The sequence below is a fragment of the Zosterops lateralis genome (assembly GCF_965231275.1).
Source record: "Zosterops lateralis genome assembly, chromosome: 17".
NCBI lineage: Eukaryota > Metazoa > Chordata > Aves > Passeriformes > Zosteropidae > Zosterops > Zosterops lateralis.
In genome coordinates this window covers 1,227,049-1,254,632 of record NC_139777.1, presented here as the reverse complement: position 1 = coordinate 1,254,632, position 27,584 = coordinate 1,227,049, and the positions used below count along the sequence as shown (strand labels likewise).

The window sequence follows — 27,584 nt, the reverse complement described above, 5'->3', positions numbered from 1 at the left end:
AGCGGAGAGCGGAGCAAGGAGGGCGCGGATCAGAGCAGGGAGCAGAGCGCGGAGCGGAGCAAGGAGGGCGAGGATCGGAGTGCGGAGCGGAGAGCGGAGGGCGCGGATCAGAGCAGGGAGCGGAGCAAGGAGGGCGAGGAATGGACTGCGGAGCGAAGAGCAGAGGGCGCGGAGCGGAGCGTGAGCGGCGCTGAGGGATCGGAGCACAGATCGGAGCTTGGAGGGCGTGTATCGGAGCACTGAGCGCTGATCGGAGCACAGAGCGCGGATCAGAGCGCAGATCGGATCACGAAACGCGGATCAGAGCGCGGATCAGCACAGCTCGCAGCTCGGAGCAGCCCTTTGCCGGCAGCGATGGCACGGCGCGGGCCGGGCGCGCAGAGCTGAGGGCACGGCGGAGGAGCCCCAGCCCCGGGCCGGGCCAGGCCGGGCATGGCTCAGGCGGCCGGGCTGCTGCTGGCCGCGCTGCTCTGCCGAGGTGGGTGAGCCCGCGGGCAACACTTGATCCCTCACGGGCGGGCGGCTCCGGCCCCTTCCCCAGCCCGGAGCGCTCCTGTCAGCCTGTGAGCCGAGCCATCCCTTCCTCTCTTCCCCCTGCCTTTCCTCTCTGCTGCTTTCCCTCTCTGCCTGCTTATATGAGTAGTGGAAAAACCTTGCCCAGCTAAGATGGGAAGCGGGCAAAGTTTGCTTTGGTCCTCAGGGATGATGATTTTACAGACGCGTGTTGATTATTGCGTTGTCTTTCCTCTAAATCCTGCCTCTCCCTGCTGCTTTATCTCTCTCTGCCCGCTTGTGTGAATGGTGGGAAAACCTCGCCAAGCTGGTATTTTGCTGAGATGAGAAACAGGCAAAGTTTAGTTTGGTCCTCAGGGATGCTGATTTTACAGATGGGTGTTGATTATTGCGTTGTCTTCCCCCTGCCTTTCCTTTAAATCCTGCCTTTCTCTCTGCCCGCTTGTGTGAATGGTGGGAAAACCTTGCCCAGCTAAGATGGGAAACGGGCAAAGTTTACTTTGGTTCCTTAAGGATGATGATTTTACAGATCCGTGTTGAATATTGCGTTGTCTTTCCCCTGCCTTTCCTCTAAATCCTGCCTCTCTCTGCTGTTTTATCTCTCTGCCCGCTTGTGTGAATGGTGGGAAAACCTTGCCAGGCAAAGTTTACTTTGGTCCTCAAGGATGATGATTTTACAGATGGGTGTTGATTATTGGGTTGTGTTAAAGGAGATTCTCTGCGGGAGGGGGTTGGAGCGGAATTTGGGCAGCGGTGAAAGCTCAGTGACAATGTTTGGGAATAGCATCCTGTAAATTCCATTGGAATTGTGCGGTGTTGGCTGCAGAGCCGGGATGGAAGAGCTGTCATCCTGGACAAGATGCTCGTTATCTTGATTAAAGGGACAGCCAGGGACAGGTTGGGTTAGCAGAGAGGGCGTTTGAGTGATCCGCTGGTTTTTCTCACCGCTGAACTTGTGTGATGAGAGAGTTCCTGTGGCAAATCTCCTGTGCAGTGGCTCAGGGATGCGGGCAGTGCCTGTTCACAAGGGGGATTTCTGTGGGTGACTACCCAACACTTCTTGTTTCCTTGCTCTCAGGAAGGACGATGGCTGTGGATACTTTAATAAACTATATCTGGGTGGGAGGCTGTGGGAACTTCCTGAGCTGTCTGCAATGCCTGCTGTTGTTGCCATTCCTAGGAATAAAAAAACCATAATTTTGTCCTTTATCCTGCTGGTATTAGTGCTGCTCTTTGACTGGGGTAAGAAGATTATTCCTAAAAGACTCTTCATTGTTTAGCTCAGTCCAGTCCTGCCAACCTTCTCTCTCAGGGCAGTCGGTTGTGGAGAGAGATCCAGAAGTATCTGAAGTGTGAAGCAAGAGCAGGAGCAGGAGCAAACCAATAAAGGGACTTTTCCCAGCCCGGTGGGCAGGGAAAACAAAGCATTTGGCAGAAAATGGCCCGGCCTCTCAATGTGCATTGAAATTAACGGGCGGCCCCAGTGACTGGACACGCTCTGAAAGTGCCCAAAATGCAGGTTTGTGTTCTGAATGCTGTAGCCTGGAGGGGAGAGTTGTATCAGCCTCCTGCTCGCCTTCAGAGACTGGGATGAGGGTTTGTAAGGAGTGCCTGGCGTTTTGTGGGGCTGTTTGACAGTCACAGGCACATCCTCTGCCAGGAGCGTTTAATAAACTGACTTAGGCACCAATATAGGGACACTTCTCCATGAAAGTACTCAAACAACAGAAATAAGAGGATATCATTGATTGTAAAGGTAGGAGAAAGTGCTGCAGGGAGAGTTTATAAACAACCCAACTCCTCGAGCCGTTTGTCCCTGCTGGAACCTGGCTCATCCACACAGCAGAGGAGTCAGGAGTGGTGCCCCAGCCAGGCAAGAAGAAAAGACAAAATATTACTTTCCTTTTCAGAGAAGAAAAAGCAAAGGTTCTGAGCTGGGGGGGGATTGGTCTCTCAACATTGTCGGGCACTGTATGGTTTAGAAAAGAGCCACTTAATTAAACTTATTTAATAAGGTGTTTGTATAGTTTCCTGCTGAGCTTTAATGAGCGTTTCCCTTGCGCTCCCCTCGTGTATTTGCACTCCCTTTGTTGGCGTGTGAGGACAGTGATTGTTCCTGAGAGCTGAAGTCCAACTAAATGAAAGTCACTCCATAGCTCGCAAGCAAAAAACGTTTGTAAATGTGCCGAGAAACTTACTGTTATAGACAAGTTGTCGTTTGCTATTTAAAGAGCCATATTTACTTCTCTAAACTCATTAGCATCTCCCATCAGGCTTGAATTTCTTAAGACAATTCTCCTGCAATGTTGCCTTGGGCCTCAGCGTGCCATTACGCCGGGGTTATTATCTGGCCGATAATGTTAATTCATTCAATCTCCAGCAAGAGCCTTGGCATTTCATTTGAGCCATGCCTCCAGTCAGGCCGGGATGGATAAAAGTCAGCGTGGAAAAGTGTTCCTGCATTTAGGTGCAGGAGCGTGTTCTCCATACCAATTATTGGCTGCCTTGCTCCTTAGGTGGAGAGGATGTGTGTGAAATTGTATTTACATAAGTAAATCCCCAGTGTATATATATTCCTTTCAGGAAATGACCTCTTTTCAGCAAAGTGCTAATGCAATGTGCTTAAGCCCCTTTATGGCCTATAGGAGGTATTCATGAGCCTGAAGGAAGATTATTTATTTATTTTAATGGCTTTTTCTGAGGCCGAGTGCAAATGTGAAAACGCATGTAACAGATTTACTTCATTTTGTAATGCCAAGATAAGTGGGAATCTTCATTTTCCTATTAAAACAAAGCTCACAGGATCTGCAGGTACAGTGAGCCCTAAAAAAGAGAACTGATTTGTTTGCAGGAGCATCTTTAAGTGCAAGGCAGTGTTGGACAGGAGCAGTTGTTAAAGGTACGTGGAGTTAGGGGATTTTGGGTCCAGAAGCAGAGTTTGAGCACAAATACAAACACAGCTGTGCATCCCTAGGTTGGCACAGCACCTGCCAGGGTTTTCTCTGCCCTCCCTCACCCCACAAACCCTGCAGCACGTCCTATAAATTCAGTGGGCACTGAATTTAACTTGAATATTCATTCTAATTTTAAATTAATTAAGCAGCAAATTTTTTTTTTTTTAATATCTTATTTTGGAAGTTCAGTAGCATGGCACACCCTACTGTTGTGGAGAACTTCCTAAATTTCCTTTTTCTCAATTTCATCACGTTAGTGCCAGCCAAGAGCACAGCAGGAACTTGCATTATGTTAAATTATAGCTGCATGCAGTTTTTATAAGTGGCTAATCTCTCTTCTGGATAGAACCCTTTCAAGGTGGAGATAGTGCTGTTAATATTCCACTTCACTTTGTTTTCATATTTGGTAGTAGATCAAAGTTTATTAGACACTGTACTTACCTAGTAAAACACCCAGCAGTTGTACTACAAATGGCTGTTCAAAGCTGCTTTAAGTGCAAGGCTGTGATATAAAATATCATCCCTGTAATCGCTTTTTCTAATGCAGAAATGTGTGTCTGCCTCTTGAATTGCAGGACTAAATATCTGTGTGAAATTAGGCACTAAACAGCACAATGTTATGTTTTCTTAAATGGCCAAATATTAGTGAGTGTTGACAAATCCTGTTCATGGGGATGAAGGGATGGGGTTTTGTTGTGGGTTGGGGTTTAATTCCATGTTTTTAAACTCTAATGACAAAGCAGAATTCAGCACTACTGAAAAGGTGAAACTCTGTGAATAATGACAAATTTGCCAAAAGTGTTGGAATGCAAACTTTCCTGGGTAGAGTTTTCAAGGTAATGCCCCTCTGCAGTAAATCTTTCAGAGCTTTTGTTCCCAGGTGTGTCCATTTAAGACAGTTAAATGACAAATAAATTAAATTAAAGCCTGAAATCTCCAAGGTGTGATCAATGCCATCAAAGGGGTGTCAGAGATTTCTTGTGCAGAATCCCTGGTTTTCTCCAGGGAAAAACTTTTCCTTTGCATGCAAGTTTGTGCTGCCACGGGGAGATTTTGGCAGTGCTCCATATCTGGCAGGCTCCACTAGATGAGTCCCAGCTATTCCCAGAGAGACAAAAAGCATATTATGATAAAAAAGATATAATGAAAAGATGATATATATATATAAAAGCATATTATGATAAAATGGCAACAAAGTTGAGAGAATTGATGTGGAAGGGTGGTAATAGGGAAAAAAAAAAAACATGTAATAGGGATGTTAAAAAGGTAAAAGTGAGGGAAAGCAAATGCATGTTGTGGGTGGGTGACTTTGGTGAAAGACTTGACCCTGCTTTGGCCACCTTGTCCAGTGGGATTTTCTGGTTTGTTTAGTATCCAAACACTCCAGTGATAAAAATACAGGCAGTATTTTGGGATGCTCTAAGGTGTTAACTTAAGGTATCTGGCTGAAATTTGACTTCTCTGTCCTTCATAGTCATTAGCAATAACTTTCTGTCCAGAAAAGTTGTTTTTGTCTAGTTCAAAGTCTTGTCCTGACTTGCTCTTAGAGGCCTGAGCCCTTTATATTTTATTCAGCCTTCCTTGCAGACTCAGTACCCTGGCAAAACAGTTTCACAGTGTTCAGCTCTTCAAGCAGTTGTACTGTTTTGTGTTCTGTGGACTGGCTCAGGCTCTAGTGACAGATGTGACCCCTTTGAAACAGGGACAGACAAATGGTGCATTCAAAGTTCAGAGCTTCTGCAGTCTCCTCACTCAGAGGTATCTGCTGAAAAGCCTGCGGATGCATCTCGCTCTGGAAAGGATTTCAGCCCAGCAGAGCCTGTGTTTTAGTTAGCAAATGGAAATACTCTCTCCCTTTATCTATTTGTTCACATTTTTTTGGGTCAATACACAGCCTCGGGTCGGTGTTTTTTCTTTTCAGCTGTACCCAGTGAAATGACCCAGCGAGTGTGTGCTCTCCTATTTACCTTTGCCAGGCTGAGGCGTATTAATTTTCAGAGCTTGGATCCCATAAACAAAGTGTCATCATCCCCATCACTAAAATCACTGGCAGCTTTTTGCAGCCCTGGTCAATTTAATGAACTTTTTGTTACATTTGGGACTAAGTGGTTCTTTGCCATTACACTTAAGAGATGTGCTAATGTCTTCCAGCCTCAGCAATGACATCTTGGGTCAATAACTTGGTGCTTGGAGACAATTTTTCCTGGCACTTTTGGGTTGTTTTTTTTTTTTTGCTTGAATAATAGAGATTATGCTACTTGTAGTGGCACTGTCATTAGCCAAAGCCTCCTCTTACAAATGTGCAGTTTTAGCAGCTTGACAGATGTGAGCAGCCACACAAATCCCCTGGAGTGGGCACTTTTATTGTGCCCTGCTGCAAGAATTTAACCTGATTTTTTGTCCATTGGGGTTACAGAAGTCATGGGTAAGGTCAAATGTATTTTATTTTTTTTAAAATAAATTTCTTCTCATATCCTATTTTTAATATTCTCCAGTTGTTCTGAAGTTTCTATAATTTTGTAGAAGACAATGTGAATTTTGCAATATTTTTATCATAATTACATTAATGGCTGTTGCCAAAATTTCTGTGTTTGGTGCTTTTATTTGTGTATTTCTCTATAAAACCACCACCCTGCTGTAAGTGACTTGCCCTTTCCAAGACCATGAAACCAACACTTAAGCCCCAAAACAGTGATTAGGAATTTGACATTTATGTGAAGACTTTGAAGGTAACTAAGAAGGTAAAGTTTGAGAGAGTTGCTTATTGATGAATAAAAAAAAAAATTGAAATAAGTTTATGCTTTTGGACAGAAAAAAAAAGACTTAATTATTTCCTGAGTACATTTAAAAATCAGATTTTCTGTGCACAAAGAGGAAATCTCAAGTAAATGAAAGAAAAGCTGATGTTCCCTGATACAACAGAGAGTTTGCACCACTGGATTCTGTTCATTTACTGCAGCAAGTCCCAGGGTGTAGGTGTTGAAATATCCCCACCAATATGTTTAAAGTTTTATTACTGAGGTAACTGCTGCATTTTGCTGCCTGGTACCATTTTTTCAACTGGGCAGCTCTTGATTTGAAAATATTTTTGAAACTGATGTAATTTACCAGACGATTTGCTTTTAAAATTGGGCTTGCATCCCAAATTTACTTAGATGATTTCTCTATTTTTGGCGAAATGTTTCACATAAAGGGACCATTTTGACTTCAAGTAGATGTATTCAGCTACAAACTGACAGATATTCTATTAATGTTTTTTTCTGTAATGTTGTATTTCTGTTACAAAAATGAACTGTTTAACTGCACAGAAAAGATTTGTCATTCTAAAGGGCTTCTGAAAAGCATCACAACTTCATGTAACCACTTAATTTTTTCCTTCTGATTAAGAGTGAAAGTTGACTTTTGGAGTGTTGCTTTCTGTCCTTGTGAAATTCCATTTTCTGAGCAGTTGTATTGCCTGAGGGAGCTGTTCCCCATCAGCTTGAGCCAATGGAAACTGATGCTGCCAGGTTTCTGCCCTCTCCCAAAATGAGCCACCCTTTTCTTGTGCCAACCCTGGCCTGCCTCTAATTCCTCTGGAAGCTGCTTCGGGGGAGATAAAGCACAGAAAATACACTTTTATAAAAAAAATAAAGAGTGAGTTTGTATCACTGTGGGATCAGCTTACTGCTGGAATAAGCAAGAAGGAGGGGGAGGGACAGCAGAGCTGCAGCAGTTGCAGTGGTTTGGTTTTAATTTGTCCCTGGGACACTCCAGGAAAAAAAAATAATAATAAAAAAAAGGGATTGTTCTGGGAGTTGCTTACATCATCTATCCACTGCAGGATATTAAACACTGAGAGGTTAGAGAACATGAGAGGCACTCTGTAAACGATGCAGCTTTGATTTCTGTATCGGGTGGAGTTTTTATTTTTTTCTCATTTTGCTGGTTCTATATCACGCTGAACAAATAAAAGTTGAGGCTTGCATTAATATATTGCCTTTATTTCCTCGTGCAGGTGGAATGTGCTTTTTGATGCTTCAGATAAAACTATTTTCCTGAGCTCAAACCATACACACACCATCACCACCCCCACAACAAACCAAAAAAAAAAAAAGCCCCAAACCCTGATTTTTCACCCTATTATTTCAAACAGGATTGGTAGCACCACATCTCATTAGAGTTGTCATTAGAAGTTTCAATTTCTTATAAATTCCCCAAGCATTAACTGTTTCAGCTGAAGTATTTCGTGCCAAGCATCTGCCTCAGATTGAATAATTTTTTTTTCTCTTTTCCAGAACTTCAGCCAAGAATTCAGTGGTTTACAAGAACAGAGCTCATGGAGGGGGGCGGGGGGTAGAAACTCTGGGTTTCCCTTTGTTTAGAAAGAGTTGCTGCCCTCTTGTTTGAGAAGCTCTGATGGAACATGCCAGGAGGAGACCTGGGAGATTGCTGGGGATTTGATGGGATGACAAGTCAGCAACATTTGAAAGGATAATTTTGCTTTATGACAGGGAAAGAGTGGATGTATCCTTAGAGCTAAAACCTCTAGGAATTGCTGTGCCCTGGGTGTGTCCCTGCCCTCCTGGCACTTCCAGATGTTGTTTGAGAGAACATCTGCAGGAGAGCTTTGGGCAGTGCCCATCCTTGTGCTGGCCGTGCTCTGGCCATGGATGGACGGACAGGTGGGCACAGACCTTCTGTGCTGCCTCCAGTGCCCCTTGTTGATATTTTACTCCACAATGACACAGATTCTGAGCTTCAGAAGGCTGAAAATGACTCCTTTATTTTTGGGATGTGTCTCCTTTATATATTATTTTTTTCAATCAAACCCAACATTATCTCGAGATGAGGGAGGGTCTTGCCGAGCTCCTGGTTTTTTGTTGGGTGTGATGTAATGGAGTTATTTGACCCTGTTTGACACCACAAGGACACAGACTCTGAGATTCAGGAGGCTGAAAATGACTCCTTTATTTCTGGGCTGTGTCTCCCTTTTATCCCATTTCACACAGACCAATGGGATTGGTGACACAAAGACAAACCTCTTCACTCCCATTGGGCAGAGCAGAGGGACAGCAAGGAGAAGTCCCTCCTGGGGAAAGGAATGAAGAACAAAGGGACAGCTACAAAAACATTTCTCCTGTTGACAGAAAATTCCCTGGGAAAGGAATTTCAGCAAACCAAAACACCTCAGGCACAAACCAGGGCCGCACCTTGTCACCAGGTGGAACCTCCCTCAGGTGGACACAGAGTCAGACCCTACTGCTTTGTGCTTTAATTACCAATGTTAATTGGTGCTGAATTACCCTGTCAGTCACTGTACAACACCATCAGACTTGTTTGGGGATTGAAAACCAGTTCCTGTATTTTCTGTAAAGTCTGTTTGATCCCCACATTCATTTCCAGCCCTGGTTGGGTTGGTGCTGTTGGTGCTGTGGGTGTGCTGCTGCAGACCATAATTATGCCTTATCCATCTTTATTCTTTTAAATCTTTTTTTTTTTCACTACTTGAAGTGTTTTTTTTTTTAACTTTCTAATTTCATATCTCTCTGGAAACAGCCAGAATGTTTGATTTTTGCACTGTAGAATCAAATGACCTCTCGCTCTGCTGGCTCGAAATAAAGAGTAGCAAATAGAACAAATAACTACTGTGGGGAAGTTAATACAGTATTGACTTCTCAATACCTGATAATTTTCACTGATCAGAACATGGAGAAAGAGGGAGATTGAATCTGGCTGCCCCTTTAGTGAGGGGTGGATACCCACTTGTGAATAATATCCTAAAAACTCATGAGAGTTTCAATTTTGCTACAGATTTTGCATAAATCTTACAGAACATTGATTTATATTACAGCTTTTTCATAGTTCACAGGATACTTTGTTGTTATTCCTTGCATTCCCACATTTTTAATGATGAGTTTAATCTCGGCTTTCTCTAGCTCTGCCTCTTTGGTGGGATGTGAAATTTGATGTTTCACGGCCCCAGGTGTGCAGCACTGAGCTGTGGAATGGAGAAGATGCTTCTCTCTGTGCCCAGTTGTAATTTGGGATTTAGACTCCACTCATCCAGTGTGAGAGTGGTACAACCAGAAAAAGGCCCCATGTTTTCTAGGCAGTGTCTGTGCTGTGAAATGTTTGTTGGGTGACTTTGTGTGTGCCAGGCTTTGGAGGGCACCAACAGCCAAGGAGGGCTGCACCTGCCTGACCTGAGTGTAAAGGCTCTTCCCCCTGGAAATGCTGATGTGAACGGAGAAGATGTTTCTCTTTGTGCCCAGCTGTAATTTGGGATTTAGACTCCCCTCATCCAGCCTGTGGTTGGTACAACCAGAAAAAGGCCCCACGTTTTCTGGGCAATGTCTGTGCTGAGAAATGTTTGTTGGGTGACTTTGTGTGTGCCAGGCTTTGGAGAGCTGCACCTGCCTGACCTGAGTGCAGAGCCTCTCCCTCCTGGAAATGCTGATGTGACACTGCAGGAGCTTGTGATTCTTCTTGGCTGGGTCTCTCCTGTCTGTCCTGCTGTGTCCTCAAAACTTTGTCTTTTAGATGGTCTTATTTTTACTATTAGACTAAGTTGTTTTATTTGGCAGAGTGACTAATTGCTGTATTTTCCATCCTCTGTAGGTGCTCAAAAAGACAGTGTTTCATGACAGATGTTACTGAGCTCATGCTGTATCAAATGCCTTTGTGCTTCTCTCTTTCATAATTATACCCTTGGTAATTCCAGGAAGAAATCTATTAAAGGAATTCAGAAATAGGGAACTCTCTTCCCATGTATGTGTGTTGAACATGCTCCCTTGTCATTCCAGCACAGTGAGGAAAGGGAAGAGTGAGGAATTCTAAGTGTTGTTCTGTATTTTCTGTAATTCCCTGCCCAGCTGGATGTGCAGATGTGAATGCTGAGGTCACCTGTCAGATTTCATTTCTTCATCTGTAAAACGACTTGATTACCTTTTTTATCATAATGTGAATAGGAAAAAAAAATATATATATTTTTTAATTTGGGATAAATTGCAAACTCTTTTTACAACAGTACCTGATTAGGGAGGGCTGTGAATTATCGCTGCTCCATTTTTCCTGAGGGATAACCCCACTCTGATAAAGGATCAGGATCACATCCTAGTGCTCAACAATTCACTGCAGGTGCCCATTAGTTCCATTTTCCTATCGATCCCATAAGCTGATGTGTTGTGCTTTGGAATGTCAGCAAGCCGGTCAAAGGAAATTTTTTTCCCGACATAATGGAATTAGAATATTCTCCTTTTTCCTTTGGAGCGTCGTGAGCAGCCTTGGAGATAAAAGGGTGGCTCTGACTGGTCTTGAAAGACAAATGTGGAAACACCTATGGTGCAAAGTCCATCTGGAAGGTCTTTATTGCATTATCCCCTCATTCAAAGCACCAGGGATCCGTGTGTTGCCGTGGCTATTTCACGGATTAAAGCTGGATATCGCTGCAGTTCAGGCTCAAAGCTTCACAAGTCCTCAAAGCTTCGGGCTCCCATTGAACTTTAGTCTTGGTTTTGAAAATTCATTTAGAATTAAATTAGCTGTGGCGATGAAACTGTGGCGCTTTAATAGGAATCATCAGATGACATTTAAACATGATCCTGTAGTGCAGTCGTGTCACAACTGGTTTGAGGTAAAAAAACTGTGCCTTCAGGCAGTATCGCTCAGGAAAGTCACAAAATGCAAATGGTGCCTTTGAACAGAACTTATGATGGTCTGTTTATGTTTTGAGAAGAGGAAAAGGAGCCACCTTTGTCAGTTGCTGAGATGTGTGAGTTGGAATTGAATCCTGAGTGCCTCAAAAATCTGGATCCTGATCTAGACCCCGAAATGCATCTCTGAGTTTTACAAAGCAAATCAATTCAGCAGTGCCTCCAAACCCATTTAGATTTTAGCAATGCTCTGACCTTTCTGTGCACTTTGTGCCTCTTGCACCTCCTCCCTTCTTTTTTCCTTTAAACAGGGTGTGTCAGATTGGAGCCTGGTGGGTCTGCAGGGCTCATTAATTTCTCTAGACTCTTCCTAGTTCATTATTTTATAACTGTGGACTTTTCTTGAGTTAAAGATGAACTTTCAGTGTTCGAACCTGTACATGAGCACCTGCCAAGACACTGGCACGAGCTGTTGGCTGACAGAGTTTATTTATCTAACAAGTCCTGGTTGCTTGGTAAAAAGTGCCTTCAGCCCACCTTGTTTTCCATCCAATTTCCCTTCCAGTGAGCAAAACTGGATGTGATGTGTCAGACATTCACAGTGTCATTCAGAGACAGATAATTGTTTAGGATGATTTTTTTTTTTCCTTCAGTATTTACATATTCCTTTGTTGGAAGAGGGGGAAGTTCAGGGTGCCAGGTAGAATTTGGCATTGCTAGACTGGGTCAGAGTTGAAGTGGTTTTGGAGATTTCTCTCTTTCCACGATAATTATAAGTGATAGGTGCAATTCAAATAGAAGTATTTCAGTATCCTTCATCAGAGGATGCTTGAAACAACTAATCTGAGTCCATTTGCTCTGCTTATTAAAGCCCATTTAATGCAAATTATTTGGCTGTTGCAAGCAGAGGCATTTTAAATGTATTTATCCATGATTACTTATTTGGTTTTCACCTCTAAAGAAATGAAATGTAACCAGAATTTTCCTTACTCTGCCCTGTGTCATGCAGTAGCCTTGCCCAGTTTCTGGACTCAGAGAGCAGCTCAGTTTTGGTGGAATTTTGCTCTGGAGTTTTATCAGCACAGCAGTTACCCATTTCATCTCTGACTTTATCAAATAATAGTTCATGTCTTGGTTTTCTGGCTCCATCTGATGCTGAGAACTCCTGAATGTCAGTGTTCTTCCCACCTGACACAGGGGGTGATATGCAGGGAGGGAGGAAAGAAAACACAGTATTTTCATCACTGGACAATGGAATTTGGGTGGTTTTGGTTCTTACTGGGCTTAAACTCAGTTTTGGGTGTCAATTTAATGGCTCAAGTTATTGTTACTGGTGGACAAGTGAGTGGCCTTTGTTCAGGAGGGTGATTTGGGTCACCAAATGTTACCAAATCTGCTTTAGAGGGAGGAGATTCTCTCTCTGTGCAGCAGCTGGGGGTGTTTTTTATCCCTCGGACAGAACAATCTCACCATACCCAGGTGTTCATAACCACAGGTGAGTTTTATTGCACACAGTTATTGTTCAGTCACCAGGAGGGTCTGCAGCTCCTGCTGAGTGGGCAGCACTTTTTGGGAATTCATCCCATTTGCACAGACCTGTAGATAAAGTTCAGATCCCAAAGTATTCTCTGCTCCAGTGATCACACCAGAGTAAGGAATGCTTCCAGGGGATAATTCACATTGATGGGATGCTTTCACTCCCAAAGGACCTTTCTTCTTCCTTCTACAGAGTGAGTTTGTATTTCTGGGCATCAAATGGGAGTGAAAATCTCCCTTTTCTGTTACCTGTGCTCTGTTTTGTGCATTTGGTTATCCAGATATTACTCTAATAAGCTATCCATCCTTCTTAGAAAACAAGCTGGGCGTTGCCAGACTCTGCTTTTGTTCAATTTCTGTTTGTTATTGAAGAAATACACTTGGGTTTACATTGAAATTTACTATACTAAAATGGCACAAAAGTAAATAACACTCTACATAAGTACAGTGTAAATATACACCCCCCAAACTCAACCTCCCTTTTATAATTTTTAATTTGTCTCACCAACATTTCAGGTTTTAGCCCCCTCTTAACTGAAAATAAAAATCAAACACTGTGAGTTTTTTTGAGAGGCTGTTCTGAAGAACAGCAAATGCAAACCACATGCTCCTTTCCCCATGTGAAGATTTAAGTGGGGAAATCTTTCTTCATTGGGAAAACAAACTCCACTGGCTTTACTAAGTGACATTTGAAAGCAGTTGGAGATGAAAGGCCTGCGGTCTAATTCATTGCATATGTGATATTTCCTGGTGGATAGGTGTTATGTCGAAAAAGAAACCAGGGAAGTGCACTAAAATTGAGAGGGGTTTGGTCTGAATTAGTAGTTTAAAACTGAGTCTAATCATGTTTTTTCTATCTAAAAAAAAAAGTGGCAGATACTCACGATCAGAAAGTCCCAGTCAGAGTAAGTGTTCAACACTTTGCACTGTGATACTTTTAAAGTGACTCTTCCTCAAGCTGGAGCAGCTTTAGCTGAGGCTTTTCATGCTCTGTGTTTTCTGACTGATTCAGGAGAGGCTCTGTGAAGTGGTTCAGTTGTTTCTGAGAACAAAGGCAGCTGGAGAATCCTGAGTTCCAGCCAGCTAAGAATCATTTCCAGGAGCAGCACCGGTTGGGTTAAATCCTGTGATTTTCACTTTTGGAGGCAGAGATAGATGGTGTTTTCCTTAATCTCTCTTTCTGAAGTGATGATGATGTATGAATGCTAGCATTCATTTTTTACTAAGTAAGATTCATGACTGCAGTTAACTCCTGCAAACACATCCCTGCATTACAAAAAGGCACACAAAAAGTGGGAGGGATGAAAATACATTTTTGAACCTTTTTGGTCCAATTCCACAAAAAAACCCATTCGAAGTTGCCAGACTTTTCGAGCCTGAAATTTTGGTTTAATGTAGAATTGAGGTGGTGGCAGGAGTGTTACTCTGGGAATGTTGTCTTTGGGGAGCAGGCTGCCCCTGGGATGGATTTTCCTGGCTCTGCTGCTCTTGGTGAGCCATAGTGGGCTCAGTTTGCAGGGTGAGAGCAGCAGGGCTCCCAGTGGGAGGAGGAAGCGCTGGGGGCACGCCGAGGGTTAAGGAACTCATCCTGCTGTCTCATTTTGCACACAGGATGGATGGCTTCCTGGGAAAAAATCCCAGTTTGGGGGCTGAAGGAGGGGATTGTCTGCAGGCTCGGGCTCTGTTTGTTACAGGAGCTGGAAGGTGTGGGGATGGCAGGGGTTTTCAGTACTGTTTTGTTATTAATTATTTTGTTTTGTTATACGTACTAGTGAAGAACTGCTATTTCTATCCCCAAATCTTTGGCTAAAAGCCTCTAACTGCAAATTTTTAATGGGAAGAGGGAGAGGGGATGGTTTCCATTCTCCATTCCAAGGGAAGCTCCAGCTTTCCCTGGCAGATACCTGTGTTCCCAAACTGAGACAGGGCTTAACTGGGCAATCTGAGAGAGCAGATCTCAAATTTGGGTGAGCGTTTTGGCTCTCACTTGGTGTTGGTGGCATCATCCTAGAACGTGTTTTTAGCAGCTGTTGCTTTTATCTTCTCTTTGCCAGATGCACGAGATGGTGTTTCTTGTTGGGACTCAGATGTTTATTAATCCTTATCTATGTTACAGCCTCACACACCTTGAGTTCTACAGCACTTCAAGCCAACAAACTAAAAATGGAGCCCCATCTCTCTCTCTACAAGGCCTCTTAAGGATAAACTGTCCAATTATGAAATGACAACTAAATTATTTTGACTTTTAACCCAATAACCAACCACCCCATGGCCCACAATGCAGATTTTTCTACCCAATTACAAAACACCACCCAGACCTGTGAAGAAGAAAGTGAAAAAGAAGGACTGTCCACCACCCTAAATCCTCTATCTTGCTTTATATATATTTATTACTATATTCTAAACCCTTCAACTCTGAGTTTTGCATGCTGTGAGATCACACACTTCTATTCAAACTCCACACCCACAATCCCAGGGCTGTCACTCAATTTTGGGAGCCTTTTCCACAGCCTCAGGTCAATGCAGTGTTTGCTTGGGGGTCAGTGCCTGTGAGCACAGAAATTCTGGAATTCTCAGTGTCCAGAGTTCCAACAAACAGCCCTTCCAAGACCATTTGGTTCTTAGGAACCAAAAGGAAGCCACAGAAGGAAGACAGGCAGGGGATATCTGCTTCTGGGCATCTTGTATTTCCTCTCTGAAATTTCCCTCTGCACTGAGCACTCCCATTTTCTGAATCCTCCTTTTATCTGGAGCCAGACGTGCTGGATGAGTTTGCAGGTTAACTTGTGTCTCATGGAAGGGGCAAAGATTGTAGAAGGACAAAGAGAAGTTGAGTAACAGCCTGGGGAATTTTATTCTGTTCATGTTCCCTCTGCACAGCACTATGCTGAGGGGAAAAAAAAATAAATAAAAAGGCACATTTCTGTTATGCTTTGATATATTTTTATAGCTGTCCCTAATGGAGGCAGGAGATTTGATCAGAACTTGCACTAACACTGAATCCTTCAGAAAATCAGGCCACAGGTTTTCTAAATTAGGCATCTGTATTAGCAGATGCTTCTGAGAGTGTAGCTGCTAATTTTTTGCTGTGCTGCAGTTCAGCCTTTTAAAAATCGTGGAAAATTCTGTTGGAGCAAAGGGCTGTGTAAGTAAATGTATTAATATTTCTGTATAGCACCCTGATAAGCTGCCAAAAAAGTTTATCAGAATGTTCATAATTCAGGGCAACGCTTGAATATTGTGTCTTGAATGACTGCATGGGGTTATACATAATGATAAAGAAATGGTGAGCAGCTGTCTGTTCTGTCAGCCTTACTCACAAGTGCTCTGCAAGAAATAAATTGTCATTAAAAGCTGTATCTTAATGCATATGTATGTGGGGATGAATTAAGTTTAAGTCTGGATTTCCTTATTACTTTTTTAGTGCTTTCCTTGGCAAACTTAACGTTCCCCCTTTTTTTTTTTTTGTGAAGGAACCTTCTGGCTCATTGTAGGCTATTCCTGCTGCTTTTAATATCCTTTGAGATTGATTCATGAAGTGCCAACATCTTGAGCTGTGGAAAAAAGGGTAAGAATCCTAAAGAAAGCCCCTGGATACACGAGAATAAATTTGAACTCAGACTCTTTCTGTGCCACTTTGATCTGAAAGAGGCATCTTGTGATTCAAAGGAGCTTTGCTGTTAACTAAGACCATGAATTTAGTCAGCTCCATTTTGATTAAAAAACTGATAGCATTAGCAAAATACATAAAGGCAACATCTGGTTCAGGTTTCTTAGAGTGATGTTTTAGAGAGCTAAAAGAGCTATGTCTGGTGATTTTGGAGTGTGATAACTGCTGGGAGGAAAAAAAAATATATATCTCTGGCTGGATGAGCTTGAGAAGGTTTTTACATTGGTGATGTTCAGGGATTAATGTGCTGGTTGGTAGAGGAGGGATGGGTTGGTGTTTTTTTCCCTTTCACTGGCTCAGAGGTCAGCACAGGGGAGTGGAGTTGTGAGAAAACCAAAGCAAAGGGAAGTGGAGGGTGGGATCCGTCAGTGGAAGGATGGCGGGATCCCTGCAGACCTGGAGGAGGAGGAGGTGATGGGCTCAAATGCAGTTGGAGCTGTGAATGCTTTGAGAATTCACCAATAATTCAGGTCATGGCAAGGAAAACCTTGGGGCTTTTTGGCTTCTTCAGGTCTCTGAGCAGAGGGCAGGAAAAACAGAATCTAAAGGAGCATTTTCCTATAAATGAATCAAGTGGCCACCTCGGGCTTGCTGTGTGTGCTCTGAGCAGTGTCAGGAGGATCTGCCCTTCCCATTCTGCACACTGCATGCAGAAGAAATCATTTTCCTCCCAAAAAATTATAGAATTCCCTAAAAGCTCTTTGCAGCTGTCAGGGAATGAGGGTTCAACACTCTGCACAAAAGGCTGAGCACATTGAAGGGCAGGAATGGTGTTGACCTGTATGATTGACAAAAATATTACAAGAAATACCCCCAGTTTTTAAACTTATGCATTTTTTAGGATTGAGTTTAAATTTTTTCTAGGCTTCAACAACAAAAGTCCGACTTCCTTTAAGATCTTTAAAAATATTCCTGCTAATTCAGCTATTGACAGTGAAGCTGAGAAAATCCACTTGCAGATTTTTTTGAGAATGATGTTGTCCACTGTACAAAGTTCCTTACACTCTGCTTAGAGAATGAAACTTTATTTGAATGTCAGAGTGGTAATTTCCTTCAGCAAGGAGCAGAAAGAGGCTAAAGACACTCCATTAATTAATTTATTTTAAAAAGGGAAGTACTGAGTGTTTTTTGAGGGAAAGATAAACAGAAGTGTCCTCTTTTAAAGTCTCACAAAAGTCTGTTTAATGGCTCTAGAGTTCCTGATAGTTCCTAGAGTGGCTGTCAGTGCTTTACCTGGTGATATTTTCATCTGTTTACTGACACATCCCCACTGAACTACAGTACAGGAGATTCTTTAGCTGATAATTCAAGCTTTTATCCTCCTATCCTTCTTGAAACGGGGCTCACTTGAAAGAAAAAATAAATATTTTGTGGGTTCTTTTTTTACTGTGTGAACAGAGAACAGTTATTTGTAGTTCTGAGGCCTTTCTTCTGGGACCTGTTTTGGTTTCCTCAGGAAATGTACCTTATTCTCTTTTTCCTCCCTTAAATGTCATCTATTAAAAACATCTGAGGGGATGGTGGTGTTCAAATAATTGTCACTGAGGAGAGAAATCTTTAGTTTAGACAGCACAGAGAGGAGCTGTCTGTGTCTCACAAACCTTCCTTTAACAAGCAGCAGTGACCTGGAGGGTTTAAGTGGTGTGATACAGCAGAGAGATGGGATGCACTGCAGATAAAACTCAGGCTGAAATTCAGATTTTTAATGCAGCTCCAAGAGCATTAATAGAGATGCTGTGGACAGAGAACAGCTCAGGGCAGCTCCCATTGCTGCTCCTGCCCTGCACTCTCAGCTCCCACCTCCCTCTGAAGGTAAATCCACCAATCCAGCACCAGGTGCAGATTTGAGTTCTGGCCAGATCATCCTTGACAGAACAAAGTTGGTTTTATACTTTGGTTTTTTTTTTTGGCCATTATGTTGGCCAAGCTCCCGTCATAAATTATTTTTATGTGCCTAATTCATCCTCGATGAAACAGAGCAATCCATTAAGGATTCTGCTCTGTTGTGTGTTCTTGTGGTGTATGACATCAGTAGAATGCCACAAGTTAATTACATTCTTAATTACAGCTTTGTATTGAATTAGGGATGTATTATCCATAGAATAATTGAAAACCTGCTGAGATCACGTCTGGTAACATCTAATTGTGTGCCATGATTTTCTCCTCCTAAACTTTAAATAAAAACTGGCATTTCATTTAGCATGGTTTTAATTAATTGACATGAGAAATGTAATTAGAGCTGAGGCAACAGACCAACTATCTTAAAAAAAAAAAAAAACCGCTCAGAAATTAATGATATTTTGGGGAACAATTAACAGTTTTCAGAGCAGGCTCAATTCTGCTGCATTTCTGGACAAACCTTGGGCAGACACAATTGAAGAGAGGAGTTGCTGCTCTCAGAAAAAATTGAATATTCAGAGACATTTTCAATGCTTTTTCAACTTGAGGAAACTCGATCTGCTTGAGGCTCCAGGCACAAGAAACCCAAGAATAGCCCAGGAGGAGCTGGAGATTTCAGGATTTTCCCAAATGTTGAGGAGGACAGGACATGGCTGTGCTGTCCCAGCAGCACCAGAACTTCCTGGTGGCTTGAGAAGCATAAAATTCATTTTCCAGCTTTTCTTCTCTCCAGTGGAATTTCCTTCTCCCTGCCAAGAGTTTCACCTCTGCATCAGTTGAGTTGGGCTGGTTTCCCTCTCTGCCTTTGAGTTGGTTTGGGAGCTGCTTTGCCACTCAGCATCCAAAGAGCTTCAGGTAACAGGGAAAAAAAAAATCATTTCTTCTTTTCTTTCTTTCTGTGCTTTGCTTTAGCAGATTCTTGCCCTGAATTTCAAGGCTGTGGGTGAGGCAGGACCTGATGGTGAGAACAGTGGCTAAAAAACGCTGGGTATCTTTTCTCCTTTTTGGTCAAAATCTTGTCTGGGATCTTAAAGAAAACTCACTGGACTTTAAAGAAATCATCTGAGAGGGAAATGCAGATGAACAGGGTGTTCAGTGACAGAATTTCTGAGCCTGACTTTCGGTCTGTCCTCCTTTTTCACTTTCCTTTTGTAGGCGCCTCGGAAATTGTTTTGTTTGTGTTTTGTTTGTGTTTTGTTTGTGTTTTGTTTAACAAATTATGTTGTTTCTTTTCTGTTGGTGTTTTTCCATAGAGACAAAAATCCATCCTTTCATTTAAATCCACCTACAGCAAAGCTTTAATTCCAAGGTGAAGAACAATGCCCTTTGGCTGTTTGCAGACAGATTTATTTATTTCAGGACATACAGTTATTTCCTGTGCATAACCTGACTTAGAAGTTTATTTTTTTTTTCTCTGTTTGATACCTCCAAAATTAATATTCACCCTTCAGACCTGCCTATGCAGAAATCTGCATCTGCTTTGTTTTATTAATGGCAGAGCGTATGCAGGGGTGACAGAGCTGTGTGAGATCAGGTTTGGGAGATCTCACTGTGCTTGGACACCAGCAGAAAAAAAAAAAAAAAAAACAACCCTGGGCACACCAAGTGAAAACTGGCTGGCAGCCACAGCACACAGAATGGAGGGAATGTTTGCCTAAAAGACTGGATTGTGTCAGGCGTGACTAAGCAGGAATTTTAGCTAAAAAAATGTGTTAGCAAATCAAATGCTCGGAGCAAAAAAATAAGAAATTTCCTGCTCTTATCTTTGTTCACTAGGTTTGAATTTTAGTATTAAAAAAAAATCAATGGAAGAGAGGGAAAGGAAGCTCTGCCGAGTGTTCCCTGATTTTTAGGAATGCTGATGGAGGTGGCTGCTGACTCTTTTGCCGTGGCTGTGTTTACATTCCTGGTGGAATATGCCTGCCCTTTGCTGGCCTGTGGCTCGTGGGGCACTGGGCTGTCACTCAGGCAGTAAAATACTTTAATTACCCCCCTGCACCAGCCAGAGCACAGAGAAAGGCTGGGGAGGGATGAAAGGAGCTCACTTCAAGCTGACTTTCTGACTGTCAGAAGAATGATAAACTGGAAGTCCTGGCTATTATTATCCCTCCTTTCTGCAGGAAGGGCATTCCTGATGGGAAGAGGTGTTGGGGTGGATGTGCTTTGTGGGTCCTGCTGTGAGTGTCTGGGGGAGTGGGAATGGGCTCTGCAGAGTGGTGGCTCCATGGGCTGTTATCCACCAGCTCAGATAACCCAGAGCTCAGAGAGGAGAGATTTCCACCCCCTGCTGCAGGACCATTATTTGTTCATAACAGACTCTGATGGTATTTTCCTTAACTTTTTCTTCCCTTCAAACTCTTTAATTTCCTTATATTTTTTTTTTCTATTGACATCAAAACCACTTCCTCTCTCAGGTAGAGATCTTCAACAGTTAAATTGTGCTCACGTGGAATAAATGGGAGCCCTTGTTGCTATAAGGTTTCAGAAAAGCTGTCCCAATTAATTAATAAACAGGTAGGAAGCTTTGCTGAAATACATGACCCTGCCTGCTCAATCTTTTTTTTTTTTTTCTTTTTTTCTGGCCTGCTGTGTTCTTTGTTCATTACTTTTCTAATGATTATGTATGCAGCTCAATGAGCAAATCACCATATTCATATTTGTCCTCTACTTGGGCTGAGCATGTCAAACACTGCTGTTCTGGCAAGGTTCAGGGGAGTTCTGGAAGGGGAGAACAGGGCAGCTGGAGGCTCACAAATTAGTTAAAAGGTAATTCTTCTGCAGCTTTGTTCTACCACTGTATCTCCATGTTCTTGGGAACACGGGGAATAGGGGATTTAATAATGGAGCAGATATACTGTGTTTACAATAAAAAAAAAAAAAAAAAAAAAAAAAAAAAAAAAAAAAAAAAAAAGGGATTTTGGAGCTAAAAAACCTTACCTGGCAGTGAGGGAGTGCACTCAGCCCAGCCTGGAGTGGGCAGTGACTGTGGTGGGATGGAGCTGGAAAATCCTCTGTGCAAGGAGGAGCATTGGAGCAGGAGGGGAATGGTGGCAGAACCTTCATGCAAAGCTGATGTGTTGGACTCACATTTCCAGAAAAGGCTCCTCTGGTTTCCCAAAGTCAGAGAATGCACCAGTAGGGACACAGACAATTCCTCACTGAGATCACATCTCCATCCAGGCTGTTTGCTCTGGATCGATGTTGGGATAAGCTTTTGGGGGCAAAAAAAAAAGGGGGATACAAAAGCCTGAACTGGTGAATTCAGGGAACTTAATTTTTCTTGCTGTGATTCCTGGCAGATTCCTGTCTCCTGAAGGCTGGAGCAGTGAGCCCACAAAACGAGTTTTGTCTCCCCATCTCCCTCCAGTGCTGCCTGAGCCTCCCATTTTTCAGTGATAATGCTAAATGAAGTACGAGCTTGGACAGCGGCCAGGTGTCAGCACATGGCAGAAGGTTTTAATTCTGCTTTTAGAAACTAGATAAGTGCTGTGCTAATATAAGCTAATAAAAGCACAACCTCTCTTCTCAGTTGGACAGCTTGAGAGCGAAGATGATGATGACACTGCCGTGTTGTGGGGTTTGGTGCTGGGGCCTGTTAAAGCTCTGATGATTACAGCTGGCTCTGCAAGGTGCTGCCTCACCATTATAACATCTATTTGCTTATATGCGATGGCAGAGCAAAGCAGATCCATTAATTCCCTGGGAAGCTTTTTTTGTCTCTTGATGATGTGCTTTTCTCACAGTTGGGTTTGGACTCAGGGTTCATCACTGCTGTCCTTTGCCATCCCCCTCCCAATTCCAGCTCTGAGAACTCTTGTTTTCTGAGCAATCACCAGGTTATTGCATTTAGCTGCTTCCTCTCTGAGAGCCCCCAATTCCTTTGGATGTGCTGGAACTTGTGTCCAGGACAAGCTGATGATGCTGTAGCCTGTGCATTCTGATGGTTTCACTGGAGACATCTGGTTTCACTGAAGAAATTCAAACCCTCCGAATGCACAAATGGACTGAAATTAGTGTTTTTAACGTTAACTGCAATGGTGTTTTTTAGCCTTTTTCTCTCATTCTCAACACAGATTTTTAACCCCTTCCAATCTCCAGCAAATCTGTGTTTGAGTTTGTGCATACTCCTCTGTAAGCAGAGGAGAAATTCTGCTTTAATTTTATGGCTTTTAAGTATTTTAACATGGGATTACTGCAAATTATTTCAGTGAAGACAAAGTGCCCACTTCTGTTGTGAGACTGGCTCCCTTGTGGAAGGTGAACATTTCTCCCCTACAAAATTCCAATTACAGAGGAGCACTGAGGAATTTCAGGATGCTGGTCTGGATTTGCAGAGGAGAGTGCTGTTTTCAGTGCATCAAAAAAAAAAAAAAAAAAAAAACTGGATCTGACTTCTGCAGTGCTGCAGGGGTGCATTTAAAAGCTGCAGCTCCTCTGCAGCCGAGGCAGATCCAGGACAAGCTGTGCCAGCACACTCGGAAGTGTCTCGATGGCTCCTTTGCCAGGCTGCTGTTTGCCAGCTGAATTTAGCATTCTCCTTCCCCTGATCAATGAATAGATTTTTTTTTCCCCTCAGATCCTCTTTTATTTTTTCGGTTTCCTCTGCGGCTTTTTTTTTTCCCTCCCGTGGAAGATGAAATCTGTCACAGGGGCTTAGATTTATTAACTGCTGCCTGAGTCGCTTTGTGTGTGATGTCAGGGCGGGAGAGGCACTGATTGTATCCTTAGAACTGGCTTAACAGAAAGGCTTTGGATAATTCCGTAGATTTTTTAAGATGTTGTGTTGGCTTAAGTGATTAGTGTGAAAGCTTCAAAGAAGACTAAATATTTAAGGCTTTATTCTGCCCTTACTTGTACCCATGCATATCTCTGGATTTATTTTCACGTTTGGGTGAAAAAGTAATTCTGCATCTGCCTTTTTTCACCTCTCCCCCAGTCAGATTTCACAGGGTTGGTGTTGTCCCTTCCAGAAGTTGGTGACAGGGATGGAATAGTGCCAGGGCCATGGCAGTGGGGGAAGGCAGAGGGAGGAGAGGATCCTGGTGCCACACAGGACACCATCACTGCCTGCCTTTAGCCGTGGCTGCTGAAAGCTGCTCTCCTCCTGATCCCATTTGCCATCTGTGACAGTGCTCTAAGTAGGAGCTGTTCATTCACTCAAGGTGAGAAGCTCACTCAGCCTGGGATTAACTTTTTACAGTCCCATCGGGCATTGTGTGGCAGTGGAGGCAGAATTCGGGCTGGGAAGGACTGACTTGATCCACTCCATTCCCTTGGGGTATTTCCTTAGGGCTTTTCACAGCTCATGAGTAACTAAACTGTGGATTTTGTCTTTGCTTGGTGAACTCTGGCTATTCCACTGCTCTTCAGCTTCCCTTTCAGAAGTTCCTGCCTGCAGGGGTGTGCAGGGATGCAGTTCTGAGGGAAATGTGCATTCCCTGGCTTGCAGCAACATTGCAGTGTGCTGAGGCATGCAGTGATGCAGTTCTAAAGGGAAATGTGCATTCCTTGGCCTGCAGCACCATTGCTGTGTGCATTTCTTGGCTTGCAGCACCATTGCAGGGATGCAGTTCTAAAGGGAAATGTGCATTCCTTGGCCTGCAGCACCATTGCTGTATTTTGGGGTGTGCAGGGATGTAGTTCTAAAGGAAATGTGCATTCCTTGGCCTGCAGCACCATTGCTGTATTTTGGGGTGTGCAGGGATGCAGTTCTAAAGGAAATGTGCATTCCCTGGCTTGCAGCACCATTGCAGTGTCCTGGGCCCCCGGGCTTGCTGCAGGGCTGGGCTGGGTGGCACAGCTGGCAAATCCTGCCAGCCCAGGCGAGGTGTCAGTCACTAAATTGACCAATAGATGTATTTTCCTCATTGTCCCTTTCTCTGGGTGCCCGGGGGGCTGAGGCCTGAAGGTGTGAATTGCCTCCCCAGTAACCAGCAGGGCAATATTTGCCTTTTGCCCCAGGCTGCTTTTCCTGCCCTGCCTTTGTATCCTGCCAGGTCTGAGCTGTGAGCTGGGGACTCTCCAGCTCTCCCCAAACTGCAGAGCACAACAAACCCCCCCAGGAGCACTCCTGGAATTGTTTAGGACTCTGTTGCCACTCAGTGTGGAGATGCTTTCCCCAAGAACAGACTGCTCAGCTCTGTGGGAGGAGTCTCTCAAATGCCACTTGCAAGGAAATGAATCTAATAAATGTGGCCCTGAGAACAGGTAATAAAGTGAGCCTCTGGTTAGCCCTGAGCTCTGTGGTGACCTCTGCCAGCCACAGCAGGCACACAAGGGCACTGCTGGACAGTGGGTGAAGGAGGATGCTGATTATTCAAAATGTGGAGGGAGTTCCACCTCTGGAAAAAAAAAAAAAAAGACTTTTTATTGGAGCTTTGAAGGGCACAGTGTTTTTGCTGTGATGATTCACTGCTTCTGCCAATTTGTAGTTGAAAGGTGGGTTCTCTGCATTTAAACAGATTGGTGGTTCTGAAGGAAGCAAATTTAAGTTGGTTTTTAATCCTTTTTTTTCCTTAAGTAAGAGCATGGCTCTTCTCCCAGCTGTGCAGAAAGTGAATCTGATTGCTTTCAGTTTTTCCTTTGTGGAATTCACTTACGTTCCCTCACGGTAACTGAGGCAGTGACTGACTTTTCCATTATACTTTCCATAGCTCAGATTGGCATGGAAGGTCCCTCTTGATCTCTCAGAAGTGGAATTGTGATTCAGGAGAAGGAGGGAAGAAGGGAAAATCTTTTAACTTCTCCCTCTCACACGCCCAAGTCCTTTCTTTTAAAAAATAATTCTTGTGCAATGAAATATTTTCTGCTGCTTAGTAAAATCACTTGGAATTTAGCACCAAGGTGGCAAATGGTGAAGTTTGAGATGCTGATGATGAGTCTGTAGAGTTTGGGGTTGATGGTGGGAGGCTGGGAGCTCTAAGGAGGGTCTGAATCAGGAATTCTGCATCCCAGAGAGGGTCAGGATGACACTTGGGCCCACAGGGGAGGAGCAGGATTGAGCTGATGCTTTGGGTTCAGATTTATTCTAATCTGGCTCTTCCCCACTTGGAAATAAAGTCAAACTTAAACTGAGCATGGAGCATTGTGTCAGAGTGGTACTTTTGCTATAAAAGTCATTCTTTTCTTATATATAATATAAATATATAAAAAATTAAAATATATAAAAATACATAAATATAAAAATATATATAATATATAAAATATATTCTCTTCTTTTCTTTTCGTAAGCGAATGAAGCTTCATTTCACCTCTTCAATAATCAATATGCAACATATCACAGGAAACCAGTACATTCATTTATTAGCTGCTTGCTTTGGTACTTCTTTATACTTAAAACACACCCTCAAACTGTGTTCCTGACTATTCCCTCCTTGAAAAAAAAAAAATTAAAAAAAGTTGAGGGTGTAAATATATTTATAGAGGTATTTTGATGACCTCCTTCCCATATGAAGCTGTTTTAAGAATAAAAAGTTCCTTTAATGCAACAATCTGTTGAGAATGAAAAACAAGTGCACCTGTAATAACAAGGGATTTGTCCCATAAGAATCAGTAAAGAAAATATATAAACAAAGCGAGAATAAATAGATTTAACAAACAAGTAAAATAAGAATAATTAAAAGAAAGCTATTGACCAATTGGGACTTACCCTCAAAGTTTATAAAAACTTTATAAAAGGGATCATGCAGCCATAATAAAAATAATAATAATAAAAATCCTTCTGAGCCTTCTGAAAATTTAACTGTGTCACACTTTATGTTGTGTCCACCCTAACAACAGGAAGAAATGAGTGTAATAAGTGATATTTTCCATGAGAATGTTATAAACACTTGGTATTTCTCCATCCCCTGAGCATGTCAATGTCAATGTTCCCCTCTCGGAACTCTAGAGGAGTTCAGACAATTGAACTGGTTATATTTATAATTATATTGGTTTTTTGCCCACTTTTCCTCAGTTCCTCCCATATTTGCTTCCTTTGGTATCACTTCCTACATTTCAACCATCGCTCATCAATTCCCCTTCTCACCTCCTTTACAGGCTTAAAGAAAAGCCATGTTTTCACACTCGAGAGTCCTGGAAACACCTGGGTTTGTATCCCTGAACAATTTTATCCTGTCCATTACAGTCAGCAGGGAGCAGGAGCTGGGTGGGAATTTGCAGGCTCACAAATGAATTTGTTGCAAAAGGAATTTCCAACACTGGGTTGGTACCAGCATCAAAAACCCGATTTTTGTTCTTTTCAGAAGTGGAGAATGAGAGATGTGTGTCATTGAGCCACTGCCTCATTTATCAGTATCTTCTCTAAAATCTGGATATAATTAAAAATGCCACAAAAGTTTAGCTGGAGCAAAGAAATGTGGAATCTCTGTTAATATTCTGAAGAAGCCCTTTGACTTACAGCATTTGAGAATGTGATGTTGTAGAAAGGCTGTTAATAAGGGAGATGCTTTAAAGCTGGGTATTTTAAATATATTTCTAAGTGGAAAAAGCTTTTTTTTTTTTTAGTGCTGATATTGAAATACTGTAATTCGCTATAAATAGTGGTTAAGAAAATGGAGACATTTGTACAGTTCCATTCTCCAGTTCTGGTGACTTGAACTTATTTTCAGTAAAAACTCTTCAAGTGGATGCTAACTTGCAAAATGAGATTGCAGCATGCTCCATCACCCTGAAAAACATATTTTACCACAAAGATTCCACTAGAAATCAATATAGAATATTATACTTGTTAGAACTATTCTAACACTGTTCTATTAACACTGTGATATTAATACTATGATATTAATACTATAATAATAACACTATTCTGTTAATACTAAAGAAGCTCCCCTTTCCCCCCCAAGATACTTGGATTACTTTACTTTAATTTCCTTGCTTTGTGACATCTTCTTTACTTTTCCTTCTGTAGGAGACTAATTGCAGGAGCTCAGCTATCTTGTATTTTGAGGAATTAGCCATTAAATAGCACCGACTTAAAAATCTTCCTTGATTGATTACGTGTAACTGTCTGAATTGCAACAGTAATTCAGTGTAGCAGCCCTTGCTTAGGAGGTGTAAAGTAATTTATCCTTGCTAATAAAGCATCATTGTGTGCTTGCTAAGAGAAAATACTGAATTCATTCCCATCGCTTTGTATTTTTATATCTTGATTCTGTTCGAATTTCTGCCGTAATATGAAAAAAATATTCAGTCAGTAAGATGAGTTTGAAATCCTTTGCAGTGGAAAGAAATCAAGACAAAGAGCTGCCAAACAGAAGTTGTATTCTGTGAATGTAAATAGGTCCTGCACCATAATTAGTGATTTTTTTCTAGGGCTGGCCTGGAGGCCCTGTGTTTTCCTGGGAAAACACGTTTGATGTGCACCATCCCTAATTTCTG

The 27,584-nt window shown here is 42.5% G+C and overlaps 1 protein-coding gene across 1 annotated transcript in view; it reads left to right on the top strand.

Annotated features, from left to right (window-relative positions):
• Positions 1 to 432: 432 nt before the first annotated feature.
• Positions 433 to 27,584, top strand: part of TMEM132C (transmembrane protein 132C) — a gene marked incomplete at its 5' end in the record, with an annotated part of 187,102 nt that continues 159,950 nt past the window's right edge. The window contains one exon of the mRNA XM_083873973.1: positions 433 to 478. Coding sequence (XP_083730099.1) covers positions 433 to 478 — 46 coding nt within the window. The remainder of the gene's footprint in view (positions 479 to 27,584) is intronic.